General features: G+C 40.2%; 1 protein-coding gene across 1 annotated transcript; it reads left to right on the forward strand.

The window, feature by feature from the left end:
* Positions 1-2,006: 2,006 nt before the first annotated feature.
* Positions 2,007-5,672, forward strand: LOC108035703 (trithorax group protein osa). Its single transcript, XM_017111425.3, has 3 exons — positions 2,007-3,114; positions 4,223-4,490; positions 4,767-5,672. The coding sequence occupies exons 1-3, from the start codon at positions 2,174-2,176 to the stop codon at positions 5,148-5,150; spliced, it is 1,593 nt and encodes a 530-aa protein (XP_016966914.1). The 5' UTR covers positions 2,007-2,173; the 3' UTR covers positions 5,151-5,672.
* The last annotated feature ends 20,141 nt before the right edge of the window (positions 5,673-25,813 follow it).

The following is a 25,813-nucleotide window of genomic DNA, read 5'->3' on the forward strand; positions in this document are numbered from 1 at the left end:
AGAATGGACCGTGGCCAGGTCGAGTTCCGGAGGCCCCACCATCAGCACCACCCATAAATGTTAGTTAAATGCACGTGGATGAGTAGATAAATATCGTATAATGAAAATAAAATAAGAACCAGATAGAAACTTTGGGGGGAGGTTGGGGAGGAACAACAGCAATCAGTCGTCAGTGCAGACGTCGCACTAATTTTGAGTTAGTTTTTGGGAAAACATTTTCGGCTTGGAAAAGTCGGGAGTGAGCTGGGACCCATTTTTGTACGTGGTCAAAGAAAATACACTTTGGCACGTTTCTTGTTAGCGAACCGTTTCTGCCCCAACCCCTCGATCTTCCAACTCTTTTCCTGTCTGGACATTGCATTATACGTACTGTATGTCGTGGAAGGGTTTTCATTCAGGTTCTGAGCTCTGGAGTTTAGTACTTTCTTGCCTTTGTGCCAGCTGCTTGGGTCTGTGTTTACTTTGGCATTGTCCTACGGTTTAAATTTGAAATGGTTAAAAACTTATAAGAACCCAGAGATGCATAGAACCATTTAATATGGTTTAAAGTTTGAACTTTAACATTCAGGTTATGTTTCTATTGGTATAAAAACCTGTAGGTAGTCACAAAATATGCTTACAAAGTGATGGTTAAAAGAATATACTATTACTTAATATCATATCATATCATTTTAAATATCATATCATACAATTTATCGATGTATAAAAGCTAAAATATATAAGAATGATTCTAATTTAAAATATGCTTACCAAGTGAATGTTAGAAGAATATACTATTATTTAATATCATATTATATCATATTAAATATCATATAAGTTATCGATGCATGAAAGCTAAAATATATAAGAATGAAATACTAGTTAGTATCCCGATGATGAGATAAATTGAATTAGCGTATTTCCTAGAATTCCATTCGATGGGAGGACCTTTGCTGCCCCTTTCAATCCATTTACAAATCGAAGCGATGGCTCCTGAGCCCCGACCCGCAGGTTTTGTTTTTTTAACCGCACTTTCTAAATATACTATTACTTAATATCATATTATATCATATTAAATATCATATAAGTTATCGATGTATGAATGCTAAAACATATAAGAATGAACTACTAGTTAGTATCCCGATGATGAGGTAAATTGAATTAACATATTTTCTACAATTCCCTTCGATTGGAGGTCCTTTGCTGCCCCATTCAATCCATTTACAACTCGAAGCGATGGCTCCTGAGCCCCGAACCACTTGGCAGCCATTCATGTCCACTTAGTAATCCATCAAGGGATCATTAAAACCATCACATCTGGCTGAGCGTAGGTCGTAAAGAAAATGCATTATACGAGCATTACGGTGGCAGCGCCAAACTGCCAGCCAAGTTATAGAGGGCCAGTGAATCGAGACGTTTATTGTCATCGGGATTATTGATTTCGTAGAGCTTAAAGCTGCAGTGGCCGCTCGAAGTGTGTGGGCCACTCGTCAAGTGCCTTAATTGCTGGCCTAATCATCTGCCAGACTTCCTATATATAGTCCATTTCCCTTTCCCCCCCTTGAGGACCCATTAAGGACTTCTCCCGCCCCACCTCGCCCTCCGCACTCGAGTTGATTATGAAGATTCTTTCGTCTTTTGCCGTTGAACTTGTTAGTTGCTCAACACTCCATAATGATGGCAATTATAGCCTCGTTTTTCCAACAATTTATATGAAATTTCGTACTCCGGCCCGCTCTTTGCCGAGGCCAAGTCCCGCCCCCTCATGGACATTTTGGGCCGCTTGGCCACGCCCCTCGCTATGAGGCCATCTCTGTTCCGCTTCAGGGGCTACAGCCGGCAGATACTCCATCTTGAAAGCGGCTTTGCGGAGAGCGACAGAGAGGGGCAGAGACCAGCGCAGAGAGCGGTACGAATGGTTCCGGTGGTGCTTTATACTGGTACTTGGTATTCGGTACTCCGAGTCGTATCGCGTATATGACACCACGCTGGGCGGCCCACAGCGCACAGTCGTTGATGAGCGCTCGTCGAGTTCGCTTCGTAGAAAGTATCTGGAAACTCGCGTGCGTACGCGTTCGAAAGAGCCGTTTTCGAAACGTGTTTGAGAGAGTGTTTGGGAGTCTAAGGTTCACTGAAACATAAATAAATAAACCCAAAAAGAAATATAGACTAAACTCGGTGGCCCCAGTGAAGCATGTCCAGTGCCCAAGTGTCGCAACAGCCGCCTCCACCGCCGCTGACCGCCAGTAATAACGCCTCGATGCCGTCGCAACTGCTTCTGAGCCACATCCAGCACCACAGCAGCAGTCTGCACCACCAGCGCGGCCACCAGCGATCCTCGCCACCTGCCCAGGACTACGATCAGGGCAGCAACCACTCCACCTTGTCGCCCAGATCGCAGATAACCCCCAGCCCGCCGGCGGCCAGTCCCACACACTCGGCGGCCACCACAGGATCGCCACTGAGCGCCTACGCTCCAGCCCTGAGTCCCGGCGGTGGTGTTCAGGATACCAGTCAAACGGATAGCGGTCAAGGCGCACAGATGCCTCTGCTGGTGGCTCCACTGCCGGTGGGTGCTGGTCCTCCGCCGCCACCACCACATCCGCGGCTATATGTCGAGGGCTTCCCGCCACCACACCATGTGCCACATCCACATCCCGCCCTGGGCGCCTATCCCCTGCCACGAATTCCCCTGATGATGCCGGGAGGAGCACCTGCTCCTGGCACTGCACCACCACCACCACCACCAGCCACTGGAGCAGCTGCACCGCCGTCCGGCTCGCCGCAACCCGCTGGCCATCACCTGAGCCACAGTGGAGCCGGCTTGGCCACCACCACTCTCCTGCCGCCCGCCCAAAGTCAGCCCAAGAAGTCGTTCTGCATCGACGCCCTGCTGGCCAAAAGCCAGCACCAGACGGGCGAGCCGCAGCCCATCATTGTGGACGATCGCCTGGCCGCCCTGCACTACGCCCGGGACCAGGCGGAACTCAACCACGCCTTCGTGACCGCCTCCAATGCGGCGGCCGCTGCCCAGGCGGCTGCCTCGGCCGCCGGCGGGATCAGCGAGCAGGAGGCCCTGCAGCGCATCCGGGACTCCAGGGAGTACGACTCTCCCAGTCCCGACGGCATGTCGAGGTGAGTAAAGTAACTTTGGTGATTAAAATTCAAACAAATATCAGGGCGTTGGAAAAGAAAAAAGTATCTATAGGGGATATTGGATATATTTTGCAAAAGTTTTGCAGCTTTCTTTAATTAAGACCAAACGCAATGAAAATATATCAAAGAAATCCCTTTTAACAGCGTGTTTTACACACCTTTCTGAAGAAATCTTCTTACAAAAAATTAGTAGTTTAGTTTAACATCCCTCTGATTTTAAAGGCTGGAAAGCAATAAAAATGCATTTTCATCAATTATTTTGTGTTCTAAATGTTCTTTTAATTTGAATTAAAAAATGCAATTCATTTTTATATTAATAAATAAATAAAATATATATATTAATAATTCAATATACATTTTACTTAGTTCAACAATAACTTTATTAAAAAATTAATCAAAATTCAATCAAATAATTTAATTAAATAAAAGCTATACACTTCTTTAGTTACAATCAAATACTTTAAGTTTTTAATACCTCTACCGGTACTGAAAATATTCATTTAACAAAAATGATGCTGAAAAAACAGAAAATACCATTTACAAATAACAAGTTATGTATTTCTTGCCACAATTCCTAAAGGACAGTAGGTTGATAATAAAAGTACCCATCAATTCAAATATATACTAAGTACCCAGCCATTACTCATTTGCATCAGAGAATTAAAAAGCAATTCCAACTAAAACTCGAGCTCTTACCAAGAATCCCTCAACTTCTGGTGGTAATCCCTTGGCTGGCTACCAAACAAAACCGAGGCACTCGGCGGAAACCGTTCCGAAAGCCAAAGCGAAGCCCCCATGAAGCCCCAAAGCAGCTTTGCTGGCACTCGAAAACATGGCAGGAAAAAAGCCTTCAATTGGTCAATTCCAGTTTGGTCATCAGCCACGGCGATTACGTATACGCCATGTGTGTGAGTGGCTAGTTTCAAGTGCGAATTGTGTTCGCAAGCAAACAAATTAGACAAAGGGAGGTGGTAATATTAATTGTTTTCGAACTGTGTCGCGTAATTTCTATTGTCACCGACTGGTTAGATAATACTCAATGGAGGGTGTCTTATAAAGTGTTTTTCCTTGTATGCATTTCCTGCAGATCCGAGTCGCCGAGTTCGTCGCATCGCTCTAGTCCGCCCATCAGTCCCGGCTGCGAGGATCAGCAGCCCCACGGGGGAATGCATCCCCAGCACCTGTCCATGCGCATGTCCGACTTCCACGACGAGTTCAAGAAGCCCATTCCGCCGCACAGTCCCATCAGGCCCCAGGACTTCCCACTCTACGCGGGCGGTCACCCGTATCAGCTCCTGGCGCAGGGTGGCTCCGCCTTCCACAGGCCTCTGGATCCCTCTGGCAAACCCATTCCGGTAAGCTAAGAAGTTACTAAACAGTATTGCCATTTATTTGGGATCAATAGAGTGATCGAAGATAATATATATATCAAATATAATCGCATAAAATACATATATCCAACTCAGATAAAGTTTTTAAAATCTTTAAATACTTAAATCATCATTTTAGTTATATCATGAAACGAGTAATAAATTTAATTGGCATTAATTTAATTATTTAATTATCTAAGAAGTATCTTCATACATCTTGTATCTCAACCGCAATTTAATTATATATCTCTCTTTTTACAGATACCCATGGGTCACAACTTCATGCCCTCACAGCTGCAGTTCGAGTTCCTGGCCCGCGCAGGCATGCTGCACCATCGCATCCCGGAACTGGCCGCCTACCCGCATCATGCGATCCTGGGCAAGACGCGGAGACCACGAACCGCCTTCACGTCCCAGCAGCTCCTGGAGTTGGAGAAGCAGTTCAAGCAGAACAAGTATCTGAGTCGGCCCAAGCGATTCGAGGTGGCCAGCGGACTGATGCTGTCCGAGACGCAGGTGAAGATCTGGTTCCAGAACCGCCGGATGAAGTGGAAGCGCTCCAAGAAGGCCCAGCAGGAGGCCAAGGAGCGGGCCAAGGCCAACCAACAGCAGCAGCAGCAACAGACCCCCAGTGCAGCCAGTTAGGAGGAGCAGGATTAAGGAGGAGCAGCTGGAGCAGCAGCTGGGGGAGCAGCTGGAAAGCACTCTCCAATCTAGTCATGCCGCGATCAAACCGCCGTCCCACCATCCAATCGAGACACCCTGTTTTCGTGCCCCAGTTTCATTTGCGCAATCGGTTGAAATCTTTCTTGGGTTTTTCCCCCTGGTTTCGATTTGTTATTACTTTTATTTTGTGCCCCAGCCATCGGGCCCTGTGTGATATATGTAAACAAGAAATATAAATTAAATTCATTAGCCCCCAACCTAGCCCCTATTTGTACATAAACATAAATCTGAATAGGAACACGCAAATAAATAACAAAATCAGCATAAATATGCGAGTAATGCTTAAGTAAATAAATTACATTAAATGCGATTAGTTTAGTTGGTAATGCGTAATTTGCTTGTGTAATTTGTGTAAATAATTGTAATTATGTAATTGTAGTATTTAATATTGACAACATCAACAAAAGCCATTGAAAAGCCACTACAACAATGTATGTATAATACCGCATTGCGATTGATTTAGTTAATTGTATGGATTTTATTTTCGAAATCAAAAATGAAAAAATAAACGATGAAAAAATAACCAGAAATGAATTATACAATTGAAGTTCAGGTAAGATATGGAGTACAGAAAATAGTATTAAATATTTTCGTATTGCTCGGTTTCTGCGTAATACGAAAAGGCATTCAACGAATGTCATATCTTATAAATAATCAATGTTAGAGCCATAAACTAATTAAAACCAAAGGAGAGCTGAAAAATGATATGACCACCGAAATAATTTATAGGACGGAACGGAAAATCGATAGGGGAAAACAAGTATAAATATATATAATATATATTCAGGGGAATATCTAATCTGGCCGGCTTCGAGAGCTGTCTGTGGTCTCAAATTTATAAATACACGACGGCCATAAGGAAAGAGCCATTAGCCACATATACTTCCCAATCAAAATTCTACTCAATTTCTCGACAATCCGAGGGCCCTTGCGATAAAGCTTATCGTGCAAATAAATCAAAATGTGCGCAGATAATCGAGTTAATTGCTGAGACAATAATTATGACTAAATTTATAGTATCACTTCAGAATTATTTCGCTAATTAAAATGTAGCCAACTTAAGGCGAACAACGAAAGCACTTTCGAGTTGCGGTTGTTGATTCGATTTCGATTTGTTTCCTTGGTGAGCGTGTAGGGCAAATTGAAAAAATCATGGTGAGCTTCAATTTCCGCCCGAAGACGACCCGTATAAAGAATTATTATCAAGCGATACGAAATAGAGCAAACGGATTGAGGAACTCCCAGTTTTTGATAACGCCTTGAACTCAGTTCAACTGGGATCAGCTATCTAGAGATTTCCGAGGGTTTATTTTTTTTTTGGGATATATATTGGTATATCTTAAATTGTTCTCTATAAATAGTGGTTGGAATAGCTACAGTCGGAAGTTAGTATAGACATAAATCTTCCATAAAAGTACCCATTACATCTTATCCTAACTTTGAAAAATTGTATAGAACGACAATGTTACGAAGTAAATCAATTCTTAAATCACTTTAAATGTTATTTCATTAATTACTGTGTGGATGGTGTGATGACAATTGCCTTTATTACGATCCTCCTTCACAGAAGATGACATAAAGTGTGAACGCATTCGGAATTGTTCTCTCCTGAGCACTTTCGATTGCATTTCCCATGCCCGAACCCATTTCCATTCTTGTGAAGAGAACTCGTCCGTCCACTTTATCACGTAATTCTCGAGTATCTCATAGATGCGCATACGGACGGACTTTACGGGTTTCGTCGTGGCTGTTGGTTTGCCTCGAAGTATGCTTTATATTGTTATTATTGGTTGTTTGATCTGTTGCTGTTGCTGCCCGTATTGTTGTTATTATGCAGCAGTTTCTTGTTTTCTGATGGGCTAATAAAAATTCATTTCGCTCTTCTGGTTGCCCCTGACACGTAGCGCATTTTTGTCTAAATAAATGGAGGAACCACACATTTCTATAGGAGAGGATGTGTGACACAGTGGGTTAAGAAGGGTAAAGATATTAGAGAGGCTCACTATAATGTTTATAAATATTAATATTAGAGTATAACTTTGGAACTGATTTATGCTTTATTTTACATCACAACATAATCAAACAAAAAACCTTTAAACATATTTTTTATATTTAAACTACTCCTGTCTCGCATCTTCAGTTCAAACCATTATAGGACTCACTGAACTCTGGGAACCTTTCTCCCCTAACCTTAACCCACGGTGCACCCTGGGCTGCGGTTGCTGATGCTGCGCTTTATTTTGATTTGCCTTGAAGTGGCCAAATGTGTTGAACCAGAGCACAATGCAGAGGGCAGGGGCAACGATTTCTCCCTAATTTCAATTCATTGAGCTATTAGCGGGTAATTTGCAGCAGGAGAACTTCAATGAATGGAAATAAAAGGGTGACAAAGATCAAACCGTAGAACTGGAATTGCTTTTGGGATGGCTGGCCTGGTCCCGGATGCTGTTCGAGGTCCTTCGGGATGCCCGCTGCTGATTGTCGCATCTGTTGCAAATTAAATGCGAGTTATAATTTCTATAAACACACAAGCGTTGGGTTGAGGAAGGCACACACCCAGAAAATCGCCGATTGAATTGAGGGTTCACTTCCCCCTTCCGGTTTCCCGGATCGGAACTCCTCCCCTCCCTGCCTGACTTTGTTGCCTTTGTTGCTGGTGTTACAATTTGGTTATCCCCTGTTGGGCAACGTCATCAGCTGCACTGAGAGAAAACAGTAGTTGATAGAGATAGAAAAGAGGCTTACACAACCGAAGCAAGGATTAAGATTTCTGACTTACATTTTGAGCAACACTATTTCAATTTTGTTTAATATTTTATATTTTACATTTTAGGTATTATTTTTAATATGTAACTCATATTATAACTAAAAATACATTCACATATATTTGTGGTTTTTGTTATATATGATAATTAGTTTGGACAAAACAATAATCCACTTAATAACAAAATTATCTCGTTAGATAATGTTTATATCTTAAAATTGAAAAATGTATAATTTATTTTATTAATTATTTTACGTTTTTCTGCCACAATTTGGCTTACAACATTATTTTTTGTTTAAGAATATCTATACTAGAAAATGCAACTACAGCCCTAATTTTTCCAATATATTTTTCCCAGTGCAGGACTACCCTCCCGGGCTGAACGGCTTTCATAGTTCTAGTCCCGGGTTCCCATTTGATCTTCATGTCAACACAGATGATCACATTTTATGCTTAATTTTGTTATATGTGATGTTTGCTTTACTGATTTAGCGCGCACCACTGCCCACCCCCTAATTTCTAGACTCGCATTCGGCGAACTTTTACGCTAATATTCAATCGAAATTCCCTCGATTCTCGATTTTATTGTCAAATATGTGCGATTATTGTCATATGTTGGATTTTATTATTGTCAAATTTGCATTTGTCTGGGGATCGCACTCGGGGTTGGGGTGTATAAGCGGTTATTGCTCGTTAGCCAGCTAGCTAATGGCTGTTTACTCTGTCAGCTGAGCGGGGGATCGGGTAGTGGGAATCGGGACAACAGGAGGAAGGATGCGAGGGTCAGGAGGCTGTGGTGCCCTATTGATTGGCTTCGATTGGTATCACAATTGATGGGCGGCATTCCGTTTTTAATTGCTGCCGCGCTGGGCAAATCCTTTCTAATTGATGGGGGAGATGCATATGCGCACATCGAGCAACTATAACTGATGGTCTGCAAAGCAAATATGGTGATTTTCCAGCCATTTGGTTCCGTCATTAGAACCAGACGTCTTTTGGGCTTTTTTTAGATATTCTAAATATTTTATAGAATGGACATTTTTTGTTGCAAAGGATACAAAAAGGGAACTAATTTTAAAATTTCTTGTCAATGTTTTATTGTTATTACTCAACAATTTAATAAAATAATATCTTTTTAAGGTGGAAAATGGAGCTAGACCTATTTGCTTGAGCCATTTTACTCAGTTATCAATTTAATTGTATTAATATTAAGGTATATTGATTAGTTAATGGTTGGTTATAATGAAAGATGTTTTTTGAATTTTAATAAAATTTGAAATCGTATAATATCATGTTATAAATATATTTTCTAACCATTTTTGTATCCTTAAATATCACATTTAGGCACACATTTTTCTCAAATATTTTGTTAAGCCCGGAAATCCACTTCTTGAAACTCTCTTGAAATATATAAGGCCTCAAAACCCTCTCCTCCCCCACCTGCAAAGCACTTTCTCCCCTCATTGCCCCGTAAAATTTGCTAATTAACTCAACATAAGGTTTTCTAATTTCATTTAACGCAGAGCATTAACAGCAACAGGGAGATATAGGCGGACGAATGCGGAAACGGAGCCCGCAGTTGGTCCGCAAACCAGACGAGCAACCCTCTCTTGGCCACCCCTCAACCCATGGCGGCCCGCCCCCCACTCCTGGAAGTTGAGTTTGGCTTCAGTCGTTCGGTATCATTAGCCTCTGGGGATGATTTGTTGTTGTTTGGCAGCACTTGATCAACGCAGCAATGAATTCAATTAGCACCAAAACACCAAAAGAGCGTTGCAGGGGGCCGCCGGGGGGTGGGGGTGGCACTTGCTGCAGGCGGAGGAAAATCCAGAGGCAGGGGCGTAGGCGAGGGACACACCCTCGCCATTAGGGAGGGGAGGAAATGGGTCGGAGTCTGGTCAATTGTTTGGATTATTCTTTCTGGTGAATTATTGCGTGTTGACGCATATGGTGACAATTTTCCTTTACAAATCGTCCCGTCTCGTTCTCGATTTTCCTATCCCTCCCCTCTCCTCTTACGATTTTCCGCCTAATGCCCGGAGCAATTAGCTCTGATAGAGGAATTGTTCGGGCTGTCGCAAAAATTTCCTAACGATTAAATCGGAATCATTTTGGCACTGCCAGGACATTGACTTTATGGCGGGAGAGTTCTGAGATTCAATTTCGACTGGAGTTTTTCAACTCTAAGCTAATATATTTTTTAAGTGAAAACAGAAATTAAATAAAAGTTGCCATATACTTGAAAGATACAATTCTTTAATAAAAAACCCAATTTAAATCAATAAAAAATTTTTAAAAAGATTGCAAACCACATAAAAAATATAGTTTCTTAGTACATAACCATTTTAAATCAACAAAGAGAATATATTTTTTAATATATTTTTTAAGAAAACAATTTAAATCATTAAGGAGGAAAACTTAAAAAAATTTTCGATAATTATTTATGATTGATATTTTATTCATAGGTGAGCCTGCTAAAAAATCTCAGGTGCTTTTTATTTTATCCCTTTTCAGCTTCCCAAAGCGTCTGAATAAATTGAAATTCAGAACGCGAAAATATACTTTTTCTATCTTTTTCCTCCCGCGAATGCCTCCTTTTCACTGTCCTTTTGCCTTGTTTGTTCAGTGGACGCACGCACGGATTTTCTTTGCTTCGTTTATGGATTGATGGCAGCCAAGTTGGAAATTCCTGATTGCTCTCGGACATTTTGTGTTTGCTCCGCGACCGTCTCCCCCGTCAGCAGCGAAAGCGAATCCCCTCCTCCGGCCGACGCTCTATCTGTTTGGTTTGCTGGAATATAGCCAGATGGATTGTGTAAACACGCTGGAAATTATGGTATTAGTCGCGTATCACGAGCTCGGCATTCCATTCTCAATTGGGTTATGAATTGATTAATGAATTGATAAATTTGTCGCCAAAGGTTGAGGGTTCTGTGGGGTAGGAGATAATCATATGGTAAACTTAGGGGAGGAAAGGGATCTGGGAAGTGGAGAAGTGTTTATAAGAAACAATCAATGATTTTGATGGGTATTGTTCTTTGTAGAATATTATTCCCTACCAGGGGAAATAATATTAAGAATCTGATTTTTATGCCAACATCTTTTCATATTTAATTTATTGTATTATATATTTATAATATTTAATGATGTTTTAAAAGGTACGAAGAAATTAAATTAATTTTAATTTTAATAATATATAAAATACAAATAAAAAGAAAGCTGTCCTTGCTTAAACCTAAAATAAACATGTCAAACCTATACTAATATTTACTCCTTTTCCTTATTTTTAACCCCTTTCAGCCCCAGGTCTTGAAGGCCGCCCATCTATCCATCAACATTTGCAACAAATTGCTAATAATTTGTAGAACTTCTTCCTGCTATCCCCATCTCTTCCAGCTTGTGCCACATTAATTGCCACAATTAAAATGTACAAAAAGAGTCATCAACTTTGTTGTTGTTACTGCTGCTGCTGTTGTCAGCGCTAATTAACCCATGTGTGCCCGCGTCTAAGCCAATCCTCTCACCTATTGGCACAAATGTTCTACCCAGGGCCCAGAAGGGGCAAACAAACAAATGTAGACAAACAATGTGAGAAATATTAAATTGTAATCCGCTTAAATGTGTTAAAAGGTATTAAATCTAATTTGCATAATTGCCCAGCCGACGGAACGGGCGAGAAATCAAGCGAACCCCAGGGATGTGGAATGGAAGTCAGGGGCGCAAAAGTTTCGTCCTTAAACAAAACTCGATCCAATCAAAAGTGAGTCAGGCCAAGGGAGATGTAGGGCATACACCGGGAGAAATGTATTTATAAAGTTTACCAATATCAAGTTTATTAATATCACTATAAAGAGTACAGACAATTATAAATGTATTTATTTATTTTTCTCACCATTTAGCCTTTTTTCTAAAATATATATAACTTTTTTTCCCAGTGCCTGAATCCTCAAGAGCCGCGACTTTTTCGCTGAGTTGGGAATGCACGTGAGGACAATATTTAAAAATGTTTAGCATAATTAATGCGCATTCCAGTCCCAGTTCCAGAACCGTTCTTAGCCCTACCTTTCCACCCAATCTCCCAATCCCCAGGTTTGAAAACCCGACAAGTGCAGCCGAAAGTTAACGAACATTTGCCTAATCAACCCTTGGAAACATTTGCGCTAATTCGAGGCCTCCGATGGGCCGGGTGCGGGGTTATCCGGGGTCACTGGGGTATACGTAGGTATTCCGGGGATCCGAGGCAGGGCCGCCGGGCCACATTATTCACACATACGCTCAACTGAACCTCGGCATTCCCGCGGGTGTGTGCGCCAAATTGAATTTATTTTATTTGCCACTAATTGGCTGAAATACCTGAGGGCGTTTGGGCCAAATTTTGGGCGAGAAAGCCACAACAATTGAAGGTGCGAATGGTGATTTGTGTTTACTTAGGAAGTTTAGCAGGAAAGGTCCCAGCAGGCATATGAAGTGCTTGTTACATTGGGCTTTTAGTTAAGGAAAGTTTGGTTAAATAAACAATATAAAACTTTATTGGATCGTTCTATATAATTTAAACATCTCTGAAATATGTTAAAAAATTCACAATCTGTTTTCCCATCTCTTAGCTCCCAAAAATATTTACCCCCTTGATACAACATCACAACAAAAAGCCTTTCTAATTTTTAAGGCACACTCGAAGCCATAAATTTAAAACGGAAAATTACCCAACTAACGAAAATCTCAAGAACTTACTACACACATTACATAACAGAACCCGAAATAATATCCTTAGAGCCGAAGAGTTGGTACCGAACCCCCACAGATGATATGATAATGGCAATAAAAGATGATAATGTGCAAAAATCCTTTTTGCCCAGATTCGCAAAAAGCAGACACCAGGCTCAGACCTTCAGACAGAAAAACCATTTAAATCTCTAAAGATACTTTTTAAAATTTAATAATACGAATTTTAAACACTCTTATAGCTAATTTTATCTAATTTTTTTTTAAACATATTAAAACAAATTTTTTTAAGTAATAATTCAAAAATAGTATATTTTATATATATGTTATATGTTAAAATTGATTTAAAATATTAAAAAAAACTTATAGACCCCTTTTATAAAGTGTATTCCCCGAGACAGATGAAGAAAATAGCAACAAACGAGAACAACAAAAGCCTGAAGAGCAGTAACTGCTATTAACATATTAAAGCAATAAAAGAAATGGCATATAAAATGCTGGCCAGACCAACCAAAAAAAAGGAAAACCCACCCAGTCACTGTGAGCAAGTGTGGACCTCCCCCTCTTGAAAACCCCCTGCCGCCGCCTGTGAAACCACCCCGCGTGGAAAATTGAAAGGGGGACCCGTACACTCCCAAATGTTTAGCTGCCAAGTGGCATTTACCCTTCGAGACCGAGATGGAAATGGTAACTCCCGGGACTCCGGGAAAAGCCGGGGTTCGGGGGTTCGGGATTCGGGGGATATTGCTCCGATTCTGTTGGTACTCCAGTCGCCACCACCCCCGCCAGCCCACTGTGCAGATAATCATACTAAATGCTGCCATTTGCCATTTGTGAGGTTTTGCCACTTGCCCTTTATGGCTCGAATGTGTTGTCTGTCTGCCGTCTCTTTCGCTCGGCAGCGCCCCGTCTCTCTCGCTCACTGGGCGTGTGCTGGATTTGGCCCCGGGTTTTTGGCAAGCAAATTGTGAAAAGTTCGCCCGGCAAGTACTTCTAAAGCTCTGTGTAAACACCCACTAAAATCAATTTGCTGGATTTTCTACCACCAGGAAATGTGTATTTTACGGGTTAAAATGGTATGGCTTGGCAGGGGAAGACAGTCGCTGAGGAAGATATCGAGATGGCTGAGGTCCTGAGATGGGAGATGGGAGGCCAAAATGGGCGGATTGATTGCGCTTTCTTCGATTTGGTAGCTGGGATGGGTCTATTGTAAGGACTGTTTATGGAATATAATAGGGAATGTAATACTCAAAAGAGTTATCATTTCCAGGGAGGAAGAAATATTATATTATTAAATGGATATATTAAAAAATGAACTATTGTTTCTAGGCTTCTTTTAGAAGAGATGTATGAGAGATAATTTATAAAAATTAAGGAACTTTAAAAATGTGTTTAAAGGGCATTTTTTAGAAGCATTACATAAAATAATAATTCTTGTTTCTGAGCTAATTTTGAAAAGATATATAAAGGAAAAAGTGTTATAATTTAGAGGGAATTTTGTGAAGTTTTTTTTTTAAATTCTTATAGAACTTAATAAACTTTTAAAATACTTTTTAAAGCCCTTAAAGGAGTTCTATAGATGTATTTCCCTAAATAAGCATTATTATTTCCAGGTTTATTCTGAAGTAGTCATAGGAGAAAGTAAGTAATACACTATATATAGTAATAGGTCTTTATAAAAATTTTGGAACATTACAGATTCTGTTTAAGACCTTTAGAAGTAAATTATGGCAGAAGTAGAAGTTCAAAATATAACTTTAACCTAATTTCTAATAACCATTTTAATGATTTTTATATTTCCTTTATAGTTCAGAGAAGATAGAAAAATAAAGCATATAAATTACACTTGAACTGATATAATCTGGAGCCATAAAAATAAAAGTTCGCCCCAAACTTTTATTCAATTCAAACCCCTGTCACTGCTTTTCCCCGCCTCCCCCTGGTCCATGTCTACGTAATCTCCCATAATGTAGCTGAAATTCCTATTGAGCTCAGAGGAAAAGTGTAGAAGAGAAACTTTCTGCCATTTGGAAACTTTTATGCAGGCAAACAGAGCCCAAGAAGGGGGCATTTTGCAGCGGGTTGGTGCTTCCCGTTCAACGGCCTTTGCTCCCTTTACTTAATCTCATCTAATAAATGGCTTCGCCTCCTGTCTCGTAAATCACTTAACAATTTGCGAGCAAAAAAGTAAGTGAAATGCGTGCCAAGGTTCCCCGATTTTCCAGCTTTTTTACATGGCCACGCATAAGTGGCCCGAAATCGCATTCATATGAGGCAACCCCACCCTGATTTCTCCCAAGGAGGGGCAACTTTTTTGTGCGACCTGCCATTTGATTTATTTATTGTTGGTTTATGCGTGATCTTGCCTCAAATTAGCATTTATCATTTCGATTGGCTCCACCCAGGCAGTCGGGAAAAGCCATTTCTCCGCCGAGTACTTAGGAAGAGCAGGAAAAGCGATGTAAAGGAAAAGCCCACGAAAAGCTGAGGCTTACACGAAATTGTGTTAGCAAGTGTAGCGTGATTTTTCAAATTGTACTTCAAGTCTGCTCTTCCTTCGACGCCCCAAGTGATTGATTGCGAATGCAAATGGGAAGAGCTTTAAGGGGAGTAATTTCGGCATTGGGGTGCATCAAAGGGTACAATCAGGCATTTATTTTATTGCTATTATCACACAATAAAACTGATATGAGCTTGGGAAGCCGGCCAACCAACCTAAGTCCCAGGCTATCCAGGCTTATCGGCAGATAATCCCCACGCGGTAAACGGAAACAGTAGCCAGATAGAGCCGCCTCCTAACTCACCCTACTAATCACCTCCTCCTGCGATGGCATCCAATCAATACCCATTCCCGGGCGACGGCCATTTGGGGGTCCAATGTCACTAATTGGGTGCAAATGGCGTTTGTGCCTTGCATTTCGGGCCCTGCATATAAATGACCTAATCCGAGGGGCTGCCCAGGGACGGTCCAAAAAGGGGGAGACATTATAGGAAATTAAAGACTTATCAGGCCTTTTTAAACTAACTTTATTTAAACAAGAATTACAAACATTTCTGTAATACTAGAAAATAATTGTACAATAAATATCCCTATTTATCTAGAAAATACAAAATTTTTTAGTTTATGAACAAATGGTGTATCTCCTTTATATTTTAATAAGAAACCACTGATAAGTATACAAATAATTAATATACCCTCAGAAGGAAAGTTCTAATTCTGCAATAAATCTTTAAATATCAGTAATTTAACAGTATTTTAAACTCTTGCTTTTATTTTAAAGCCTATGAATCCTTGTTCCTCGGAAAAATAAAGACAACATTTTAGTATTTAAATTGTGTTTTTGAGTAATATTTCTAGTCACATCCATTTTCAATTATTTATATATATTTTTTTTAGATTTAGCATTATTTAAATTAAGTTCTGTAAAGAAAAATCGCTTTAGTAATATTTTTCCCCTATAAACCCCATCCCGATCCCTACACCATCCTCCACTGATTGGCTAACTTGCGCGTAATGCAGCCAGGCAATAATAGTCCCCCCATAAATGATAATATCCAATAATTCAATAGACCCAGACTATTTCTGGAACCCTCTGAGACCATAAAAAACGTGGCGACTTCCGTGGCGATTGATCGCAGAGTTAATAATATTAATAATACTTTTAGTACAATAATTTTATTTAATTTGTTTATTTATCAAGGCTAAGCGCATTCGCTGTTTTTATGGCACATTCCCGCCAATAAACACATTTGTTTGGTTAATGAAGTCGATAAGACTACCGTCCCCATAAAGATACAGATACGGTAGCCCATAAATCCATAATACCCCCGAGAAGGTGGGGCGAGTGAGTCGCCCAAGATTTACGATCATCCTCCATATCAACGACAGCTTTAATTGAAAGCAAAGCGAATAATTTTCAATCAGCCAAATCAGGAAAACCCTAAAAAAGGTGGAAATAAATACCAGAGAGAGGGAGAGCAGCAGATAAGGTCTGGCTGCGATGATTGCTGGGGGAGATTGGGGGAATCAGACCTGGACCAGGCAGGGATATATTTGTATTGATTTTACAATTATGCACACAAACAAGCCAAGAGGAAACAACGACCAGGGGCACGTTCGTCATTTGACTTTCCGTCATGTTGACTCTCTGTTTAGATTTTCAATTAAATTTGTTGACTCGGAGTTCGGGAGCCAGGAGACCGAGAGCCCGAGCCGTAGCTGGAGCCAGGCGGGTCGTATACGTAATATAAATTGATTATTTCAATTTATTTAAGGCGCAAACCGATAGCATTTAATTAAAAACTCATCTGAGCAAACAGCAGCAGAGGAGCCTCCGTCGACGGCGACACGACTCATTACAGGCTCGAGTACCAGGGCGCGGGCATCGAGAAATGCTCCCTGGCAGGCCGATAAGATGGTATGTGGCCACGACTGGGCTATGTGCAAGTACGACTATCTGCGGCTGAGGCTCGGGCCTCCGCCGTGGTGCATAGGTGCTTTATCAGGCCTTTACATCTGTTTATAATTGAAAATGCAGCTACTGTGTCGCCGCTGGCACCGGGAAAATGAAAATGTGACACGAAAATTGACGCCTATAGTCTGTCATTAGTGTCAACAGACTCAGAGCCGCAGTGAAGCCCAGACAATTGTCAGCTTAACCCATGTGGCTGGGTATCCAGAGGCCCTATCAAACTACGGAAGTGGAATTTAGTTTTCAAAACCATTAGAAAAACCTATAAATTTGGTCAACCCTTTTTTTTATATAATTTTATAATATAATAATAATATTTATATTAAAATATATGTAAATGTAAAAATTTCTGAAAGTTTCATGGATTAAATTATTTAAAATTATTTATTACATCAAAATATGAAGAGATATATTAAAAAACAACTTTTATAATATTAATTAATTTAAAAAATACTTAAATTTAAAAAAATCCCTAAATTTAACATTTTGCCTTAATGGGTTAATTTCACCATCACACTAGTCCAGTTTAAAGGTAAATACCAGTTCCCAACTCCGATAAAAGCAGAAAGAATCATTGGAAAGCCCCCACAGGCCTCTATCGAGTTTAAATAGTCAATAGCAAAACAATAAATTCTTCAACTGCAGTTGGGATCGGTTATAGATGGATCGTTCGGAGCGTGGCCAGGTAAGTGGGAGATAGAGGTTGCCATGGGGGAGGTTTGGGGCCTCTGTTGACTTTTTCATATTTCTTAATGATGACATTTTAATTATTAGTAAAGTGCTTTCAACGGCTGATAAGATATCGGGCACTGGATATTTATGATTGACTCGCTATGACTTTGAGCCACCTTTCATGGCGTTCTGCCAAAGAACGAAGTTCAAGTTAAGAGGGATTGAGGGGAATCCGGGGAGTTGGGAGAAAGGTGATAGAGGAGCTAGTGGAGGGGCGGGAGAAAGTGACAGGGGTACAAACAACAGTAGCAGAACCAGCTGTGTGGGCATTGATTGGTAATAAAGTGCAAGAAGCAAACTTGAGGCAGTATTTTCCAATAGAACAGTGCAAACAAGGCAAGATTGTTGGTACAACGAATGGATTTTATTGTATCTAAGATACATTTAATTATAAAGTAGTTCACTATATATTAGGCATATTTTTTTAAGCAAAGTTCAACCTGTTAAGCTATTAAATCAATGGCAAACCTGATTTTTATTCTATGGCCATTGTTAGTTATCATTTTGAGTACTAAAAATTATTTAACACAGCTGAAGGGGCGCACCATAAAAATATAGTAAAAACACAAGTAAATAAAGCAATCCTATCACATAAGTCAAGCTAATCCACATACTAACCTTCAAGCCGTCAAAGCGACCAATCAAATCGTAATCTAGGCATTCCCAGGCAGATTAAAGCAATATGCATCCGACTTATCAATTAAAACCCAAGTCGCGTGATAAGAAAACCCCCCGAAAGCGTCAATCTCACGCCGAGGTGGTTTCCCAATCCCCGCATTCCGATCAATCAAGCCATTTCCAGCGATTTCATAACTCACTGGCCCAACTACTGGCAAATATTTGGACATCATTAGCTTATCTAGTCGGGGTCCAACACTTTCAGTTGAGATTAGCTCACCTCATCGGTGTCTGCCCCACCTCCCGGTGAACTCAATCAATTTAATGCCTCTCAACAGGTCACTTATCATAGGACTCCAGGCCCTCTGCAAACATGCCTGCAGTTGCAATTTATTGTTTGCCCATCGGAGCACATCGAATACTCGATATTCCAAGACCGAGTCACGTACTTTCTCCTGTTCCCGAGGCTGGGCGAGGGCGGTGGGAGTTCCCCTGCCGTATCAGAGTCACAATTAGAATTATGAAGTCAACTCCTAGTTAGCTGGTGATTAAAAGACAACAAATGCAGCGACGCCAACTGACTCACAAGTCGACCGCAAAACTCCGGGAGTCCAAACACTCCTAGAAGTCCTTGCACTTGGAAAAATATCTTAAGATTTTAATACAGTTGAATAAAGGTAAATCATATTAAGTTTCCAAATACATGTATATATGACATAGAAAGTACTATCCTAACTTTATACAACTATAACTAAATTTTTATTAATTTTTAGAATATTTTTGTTAGGCTCATTTAAACTTTTTTATGTTAGGGTTACCTGCTTTTAATTTAACTCTAAACATTTTATTCTATAACATAACATATAAAATATTTTTAAAATAATATACCTTCATGATTTTAAGTTTTTTGGGGAAAAGCTAGGCCCTATATAAAGAAACGACCTATAAAATACCTTATTAAATGTTTTTAGAATGATATAACATCATGATTCCACATTGTTAGCTTTTTAAGGTAATATTAGGCCCTATATAAAAAATCTATCAAATATTTTTAGAATTATATATGTTCATGATTTCAAACATTGTAATTTTTGTGGGGGAATTCTAGCCCCAAATATAAAAGCAAGAAGTATAAAATACCTTATAAAATATTATGATATAACACCATGATTGAAAACATTGTTAGCTTTTTATGAAAATATTAGGCCCTATATGAAGAAAATACCTATAAAATATTTGTAGTATGATATAACTACATGATTTCCAACATTGTTAGTTTTTTAGGGAAATTTTAGGTCTTATATAAAGGTAACCTATAAAAAAACCTTATAAAATATTTTGAAATTGATTTAATTTTATGACTTCAAAGATTGTCAGCTTCTTAGGGAAATGTTAGACCCTATATAGAGGCAAGAACTTAGTTTTTTGAGTGCACCTTCGTCATCCCACTGTTTTTGGATCCGACCTCAGGGTGGATTGCAATTTATCCGCACGCAAATTTGCCAAAACTGAAAGGGGCTGAGAGTGCGAAGAGTCAAGTTGGTCTGTTGCTGTTTGGCTGGGCAAACAATTTGGTGTCATGGCTCCCATGATCTTGGCATTTTCGGGGCTCAACTCTGATTCGGATTCTGAATCTGATTTTCGTCCCCAGCCTTGTTAGCCATGTGTAGCATGTGTGGGAGTGGGAAAGGCGAAACGGGAAATGGAAAATGGAGAATGCCATTCGTGCATGAAGTTTTCGGCTCGGCTATGGTTATGAAATTTCAAATTTTCTTGACATTTGTTGGCTACAATTTGCGTATGTGTCTAACGAAGCGTATATTTCTCGGAGACAATCGAGGCGGGTTCGGAGAATTTCCACCGCAAATTTGTGTATGATTTTTGCTAGCCACAAACAATAAGGAAGAGCGTAGCAATTGCAGGCGAAAAGTGTTGCCCGCTTCTGGGGGCTGCGAGTGTCCTGCAAATATTTATACAAATAAAAGACACGAAAGCAATTTCAACATGGAAATCCGGCAAATAAATACAAATTGCCTCGGGGGGCTGGCCACGCCCCCGCTCTGGGACTGACTTATGGAACTTTTATAAATGGCCAAACGGCCACAAAGCCACTGAACTGGAAATTTGTTCAATTTTTGTTTACACAGCCCAAGGAGAAGGCCTGAAAAGCCAGCAAAAAATAAAAACAATAAACATGGATATATACCAAAACTGGCTAGATATATATACAGATTTCTATGTAGCCGGCTCTTTTGCAGCCGGCTGTCCATTGTTTCATTTAATTTTTGGTTATTTGGCAATTTTTCACTTCATTAAACTGCTGGCTCCTACGGATTTGTCATATCAATTTACTCAGCCCTAAGAACAAAAAAGGGTTAGGCGAAGAAAGTTGTTGTTGCGTCTTTGAATTCAGAGGGTTGATTGAGGCAAAAGGATTGAAGGTACACGTTAAAAAATTCCCCAAAATAAGCACCGTTATACATAGCATCCTAGTTTACTATAAAAGAAATCTCAGCCATAGATCCCTTGTGTTTAAATCAGTAAAGGGGTCTGCAAGTATTTGAAAATATATTTTATTTTGTGATAATGTGGGGTAAGACGACGTATTTCCTTCAGATTTCTAATACCTACAATATTTTTTGCTTGTGCACCAAAAGGCAAAAAAACAAATAGATTTGTAATGCTCTGGCTTAAGGATTCGGGGTTCAGGGTTCATGTCAAATCAATGTCAGAGCCTCCTTACGCAATTTGCCTACATGATGTCAGCAATTTCTTGGGCCCCACAAAAAACATCTTGGGATATATCTTTTAAGTGGAAATGTTTATTTGCATACGCACACACCGAGACACACACTTGACAAATTCTAACAAATCTGTACAAATTTGTCGGATGTCAAGTTGAAAAATAAGGACACGCTCGGAGACATGGTTAGCATACTTAAAGGACGGGATCGCGGGTCGGGGAGTATGTGTTATATCATGGGCTCGTTAAGCGCCAAGCAAAACAAATCATAATCTCCGAGTCCTTCAAAGCGTTTCTTTTTGTTTCTGTTCCTTGAAATATGACAACGCGTGCCATTTTACTGTTTGCACACATTCCGAATTGCCTCCTTGTGGTCGTAAGGATACTTTTCTTTATAGCCCCCTCCCAAGTTCCCAGCAGCAACCCCACCATTTCTCATCGTCTTATGCGAGGCTGCTCCCTGGAGCATAGAAAAGGGAATACTTACGCATGTGTGGGGCTGCGATTTGCTTGTTTGAACAACTTCTTGAGTCCTGACAAATCTGCATTCATATTTTCACACAAGCTGGAGAAGCCCTTATTTTGTTTTATTTCTTCAAAAGTTTTTAAGAGTTTTAAGAAATGTTTTGACCCCCTAATTTAGTCTAAAAATTTGTTTAAAATTACATAAAAATGTAACTAAATAGCTATGTTTGCTATTCTAAACGCATACCAAATCATCCATAATTTGATCACGTTTGCCGCTGACATGGATATTTATACATTTTCCATGTAAATCAATCCATCCTCCATTTTTTCCATATCCCCCGAAACACCGCGCACCGCAAATTTTTGCTTTGGTGGTCGTTGGGGCCTATTGATGTGTAATAAACCCAATTGCATTTGTTTTGAATATATAAATAAATCATAAAAAATAACAAAGGTTGCGCCATTTTTTGTTAGATGATTGTTTTGTTGGTCTCTCTTCCGTTTCCGCTTTGCTGCTGCTGCTTTTATTTTGTTTCCGTTCGTTTTCCTTTTTTTGCGCTCCAGAACGTGCGTGGCATAATAATATGGACTAAATGTCCGGAGGGATGAGGAGGAGGAGGGACTGAGGGAAAATAGATACGAGTCGCATCTGAAAATCCTGCCCCTTGGCTTCGCATACATTTGATTAATCAAACAAAAAGTGTTGAAAATGTTATTTTGCCAGCCTTGCAAATGGCGCATTTGGATTTTTATGTGCCACACTGATTTTTACGATATACACACACACTCATCACAAAGCCCACAAATTGCGGCCATTTTTGGATGTTTCGACCGAAATGTAGCCATAAACTGCTCGAGACAAACATTTGCAAATCATAAAATCTACCCCGGGCCCGAAATTCAATTCGCTCAATCAGCCATAAAATGTTGTATTATTACTGAACCCATTTCGATCCTTGAGAACAAGTCAAAGGGGGCCAAAAGTGTTGGCGCAATTGCTCATTAAGCATGCCAAGTGCACAGTGCGCGTCATAAATCTTTGAATCAGTCCGAGCAATTAGTCAAAAGATGGGTCGGGTTGGCAGCCAAATTACAGAAGAGGCAGAGGGAAGATCTTCTGAGCTGCAGGGAAATTAAAAAAAAAAAGTAAAAAAGGAAAAGCTTCCAAACCGCTTTCGCAGCAGCTTCATTAAGACACATGTATGGGAGTAATCCCGTTTACACTGGAGAAAATAATCAGAGTAATTGACACTCCTGTCGGTTTTAGTAATTAGATTGGTTTAAAAAAAAAAATCTTTTCCAAGAACATATTAAATTTTTTGAATTTATTAAATTACTTATTGTCTCCATTAGAATGTTATCAAAATAACACATGACACTGGTCATCCCTGACTTTGTCACCCTTGATAATAGTAGAATCAGTCACCCACGACACCGGTCACACCTGACATTGGTATTCCCTGATATTTGTCACCCGTGACATCGGTTAAAACGGATTTGCCATTTAATCTAAACATATTGAAATTATTTGAGTTGCCTCTATAACTTTTTTAATTTAATTTTAATTTGTTACTTACAGATAGAAAGATACCCCTTGTTTTCTGTGTAAATGAGAGTGAGTGGATCGGAAGCCGGGCCATAACGACGACTCGACTGGCAGTTTGTCATTTAACATTTGGCAAACGTATTAAAACACCCCATCATTGCCTTAATTAAGAGCCATAAAAGCACATTTACTTATTGTTCGACTCTGTCCCTTTCTCTGCTTGCCATCTCTCTCTCTGCAGCTTTTTCCACGTCTCGTGGCACGTCTTTGTGCTTATTTATCCCGGGGATCCCTTCGGTACCACACCCATGCCACCCACTGCTTTACTGGGAAAAGGCAGCCCACTTCACCACCCACTTTACCATCCTCTTAGCGTCCATTTGTCGTGCTTAATTCATGGCTAAAGTTGGAATTAAGTGAATTTTACGTTCATTAACGTGCGAGGGTTGCGCTCTACGTGCGTGCGTGAGTGGGTGGTTGGGTGGCTGGGGGTTCTGGGAGCCATGTTTTATGGCCGGTGGGTGGGTGTGCTGAAATGGGCGCCATTCAAATGGTAAATGGTGGTGGACTGTTGCTGGTGGCGGCGTCGGAGTAGGTGGTTGGCCGGATAGGTGGAGGTTAAGCGGGCTTTTTGCGCCTCAGACAGTGTTGATAATTAGCCGAGCGTCTAATGTTGCACTAATAACGTAAATTTGTGGCCCAGTTACCCTACGATTCCTGCAGGGGTTGCGACGAAGGCGAAATCCTGCGACCCGAGGTGGCAAATCAATGTCTAGTTTAGCTCGCCGCAATTCAGCGGACAGTCGATTAGCTAGACTTCGATTTATTGCTTTAATTGGACACATGGTTCGGTGTTAAAGTATTAATAAATAAAATATTTAAGATTAGCCTGCCTATTGTTCTACTTAAATACAAAAGGATCTATCAAAAATATTTATATTTTGTTGGCAAAATAACAAGACCATCATTTTTTTAGAACATATTTCATAATAAATTAAAGCTTTCAAAAATGCTGGTTATGTATAAGAAAATTATATTTCATAAATGAGACTTGTTATTTTATATATGTGTATTTAGAAAATTTAGATAATGCATACATAAGTCATGCCAAAATAAACTCAATATTTTTCTAAGAAATTATATTATAGTTTCCGAAAACATTTTTTTCTTTAAGCAAGAGATTGCCATTCATCCATGACACTTGTCACCCATTATTGTAGTCACCCCTGACACCGGTCACTATAAGACTTGTCACTACAGTAGCAAAACGAAATGAAATCTTAAAAATAAAACAATTTGCCCCACATAAGACTGCAGCTAATTGGACTCGACCGACTTGCAACTGCCGAACTACACATGCGAAGAGTTTGCAAATGTCCTCGAAAACTTTCAAGTCCAGAGCCATCACAACCGACTAACTAGCCCGAAATGCTGACCACTCTCGCACACACATAAAGCGGAAATCTTGTGCCGAAAAGGAGGGAAATGTGCCGCAATGCTGCGAATTGCCTGTTAATTAGTCTCACTTAGAAAATAAACTGCAGTAATTAAGCGAGACAGAGGCAGACAAATAAAAAACGGCAGTGGAAAATCCCCTCTGGCAGCCAACGCCCCGAAAAACTAGTTGAAGTTTTCCCCGACAGTTCCCGTTTGCCGCCCTCCCCCCCGTTTCTACCCCCAGCGGAGTGAGCATTTTAATTTCAACGCTAGAATTCTAATTAACAAACAAATCCGGCAGAATACACAGCAGTCGAGTGCAAAAAATCCCCCCAAGGAAATGGGGGAGTACGAAAAAACGGAAGAGCTGACAGCAAAAAAGTATGCTACATAAAGAAGGAAGCGGAGAGGAGGAAAATGGGAGGGAAAACCCTGTGAGCCATGATCTCCCAATTTAATATTATAATTGCTACAATTATCATTCTCATGCCATTTACACAGCAATTGCACAAGAACAACCAGCGAAGGAAGCCGGAAAAAGAGAAGTGAAAAATAAGGGTGAGGGTGAAAAGCGGATCCGGATATGTACGCCAAATTGAAGCAATTACCGGGTGTCCCCCGTCGGAAAACTCTATATAAGGCCAGGACTAGACTCCTCCCACAAAGGCGAAGCTCTCTTTCCCGCTTGCGCAGGCGCCAAAGGAAAGGAGAAAGGGTGCACTAGAAAGTGGAAAGCGTACAGCAAGAGAGAGAGAAAAAATGAGATGGCTTCCTCCAAAAAAAAAACGTCTTAAGGGGAATACCCCCCCCCCCCCATGTTTATGATAGCGTTGATTGTATGGGAAAAATGCTAGAAATGGATGAAAAAATATAAGGAGGTGGGAAGATTTTTTAAAATTTATTACCCTCCCCAAAAGAAAGTTATTTCAAATGAAAGCGAAAACAATTTTCCTGCACCGAAGGCCAAACCTTATTAAGCCCACGGTCTCTGCCTAAAAACAACATTAATTGATTGTACACCGAGGATAATTGTTAAGTTCTTGGGCGCTGGTGGCTGAAATTGATTACAAAATGTTTTTG

This window comes from Drosophila biarmipes, chromosome 3L (genome assembly GCF_025231255.1).
Source record: "Drosophila biarmipes strain raj3 chromosome 3L, RU_DBia_V1.1, whole genome shotgun sequence".
Classification (NCBI taxonomy): Eukaryota; Metazoa; Arthropoda; class Insecta; order Diptera; family Drosophilidae; genus Drosophila; species Drosophila biarmipes.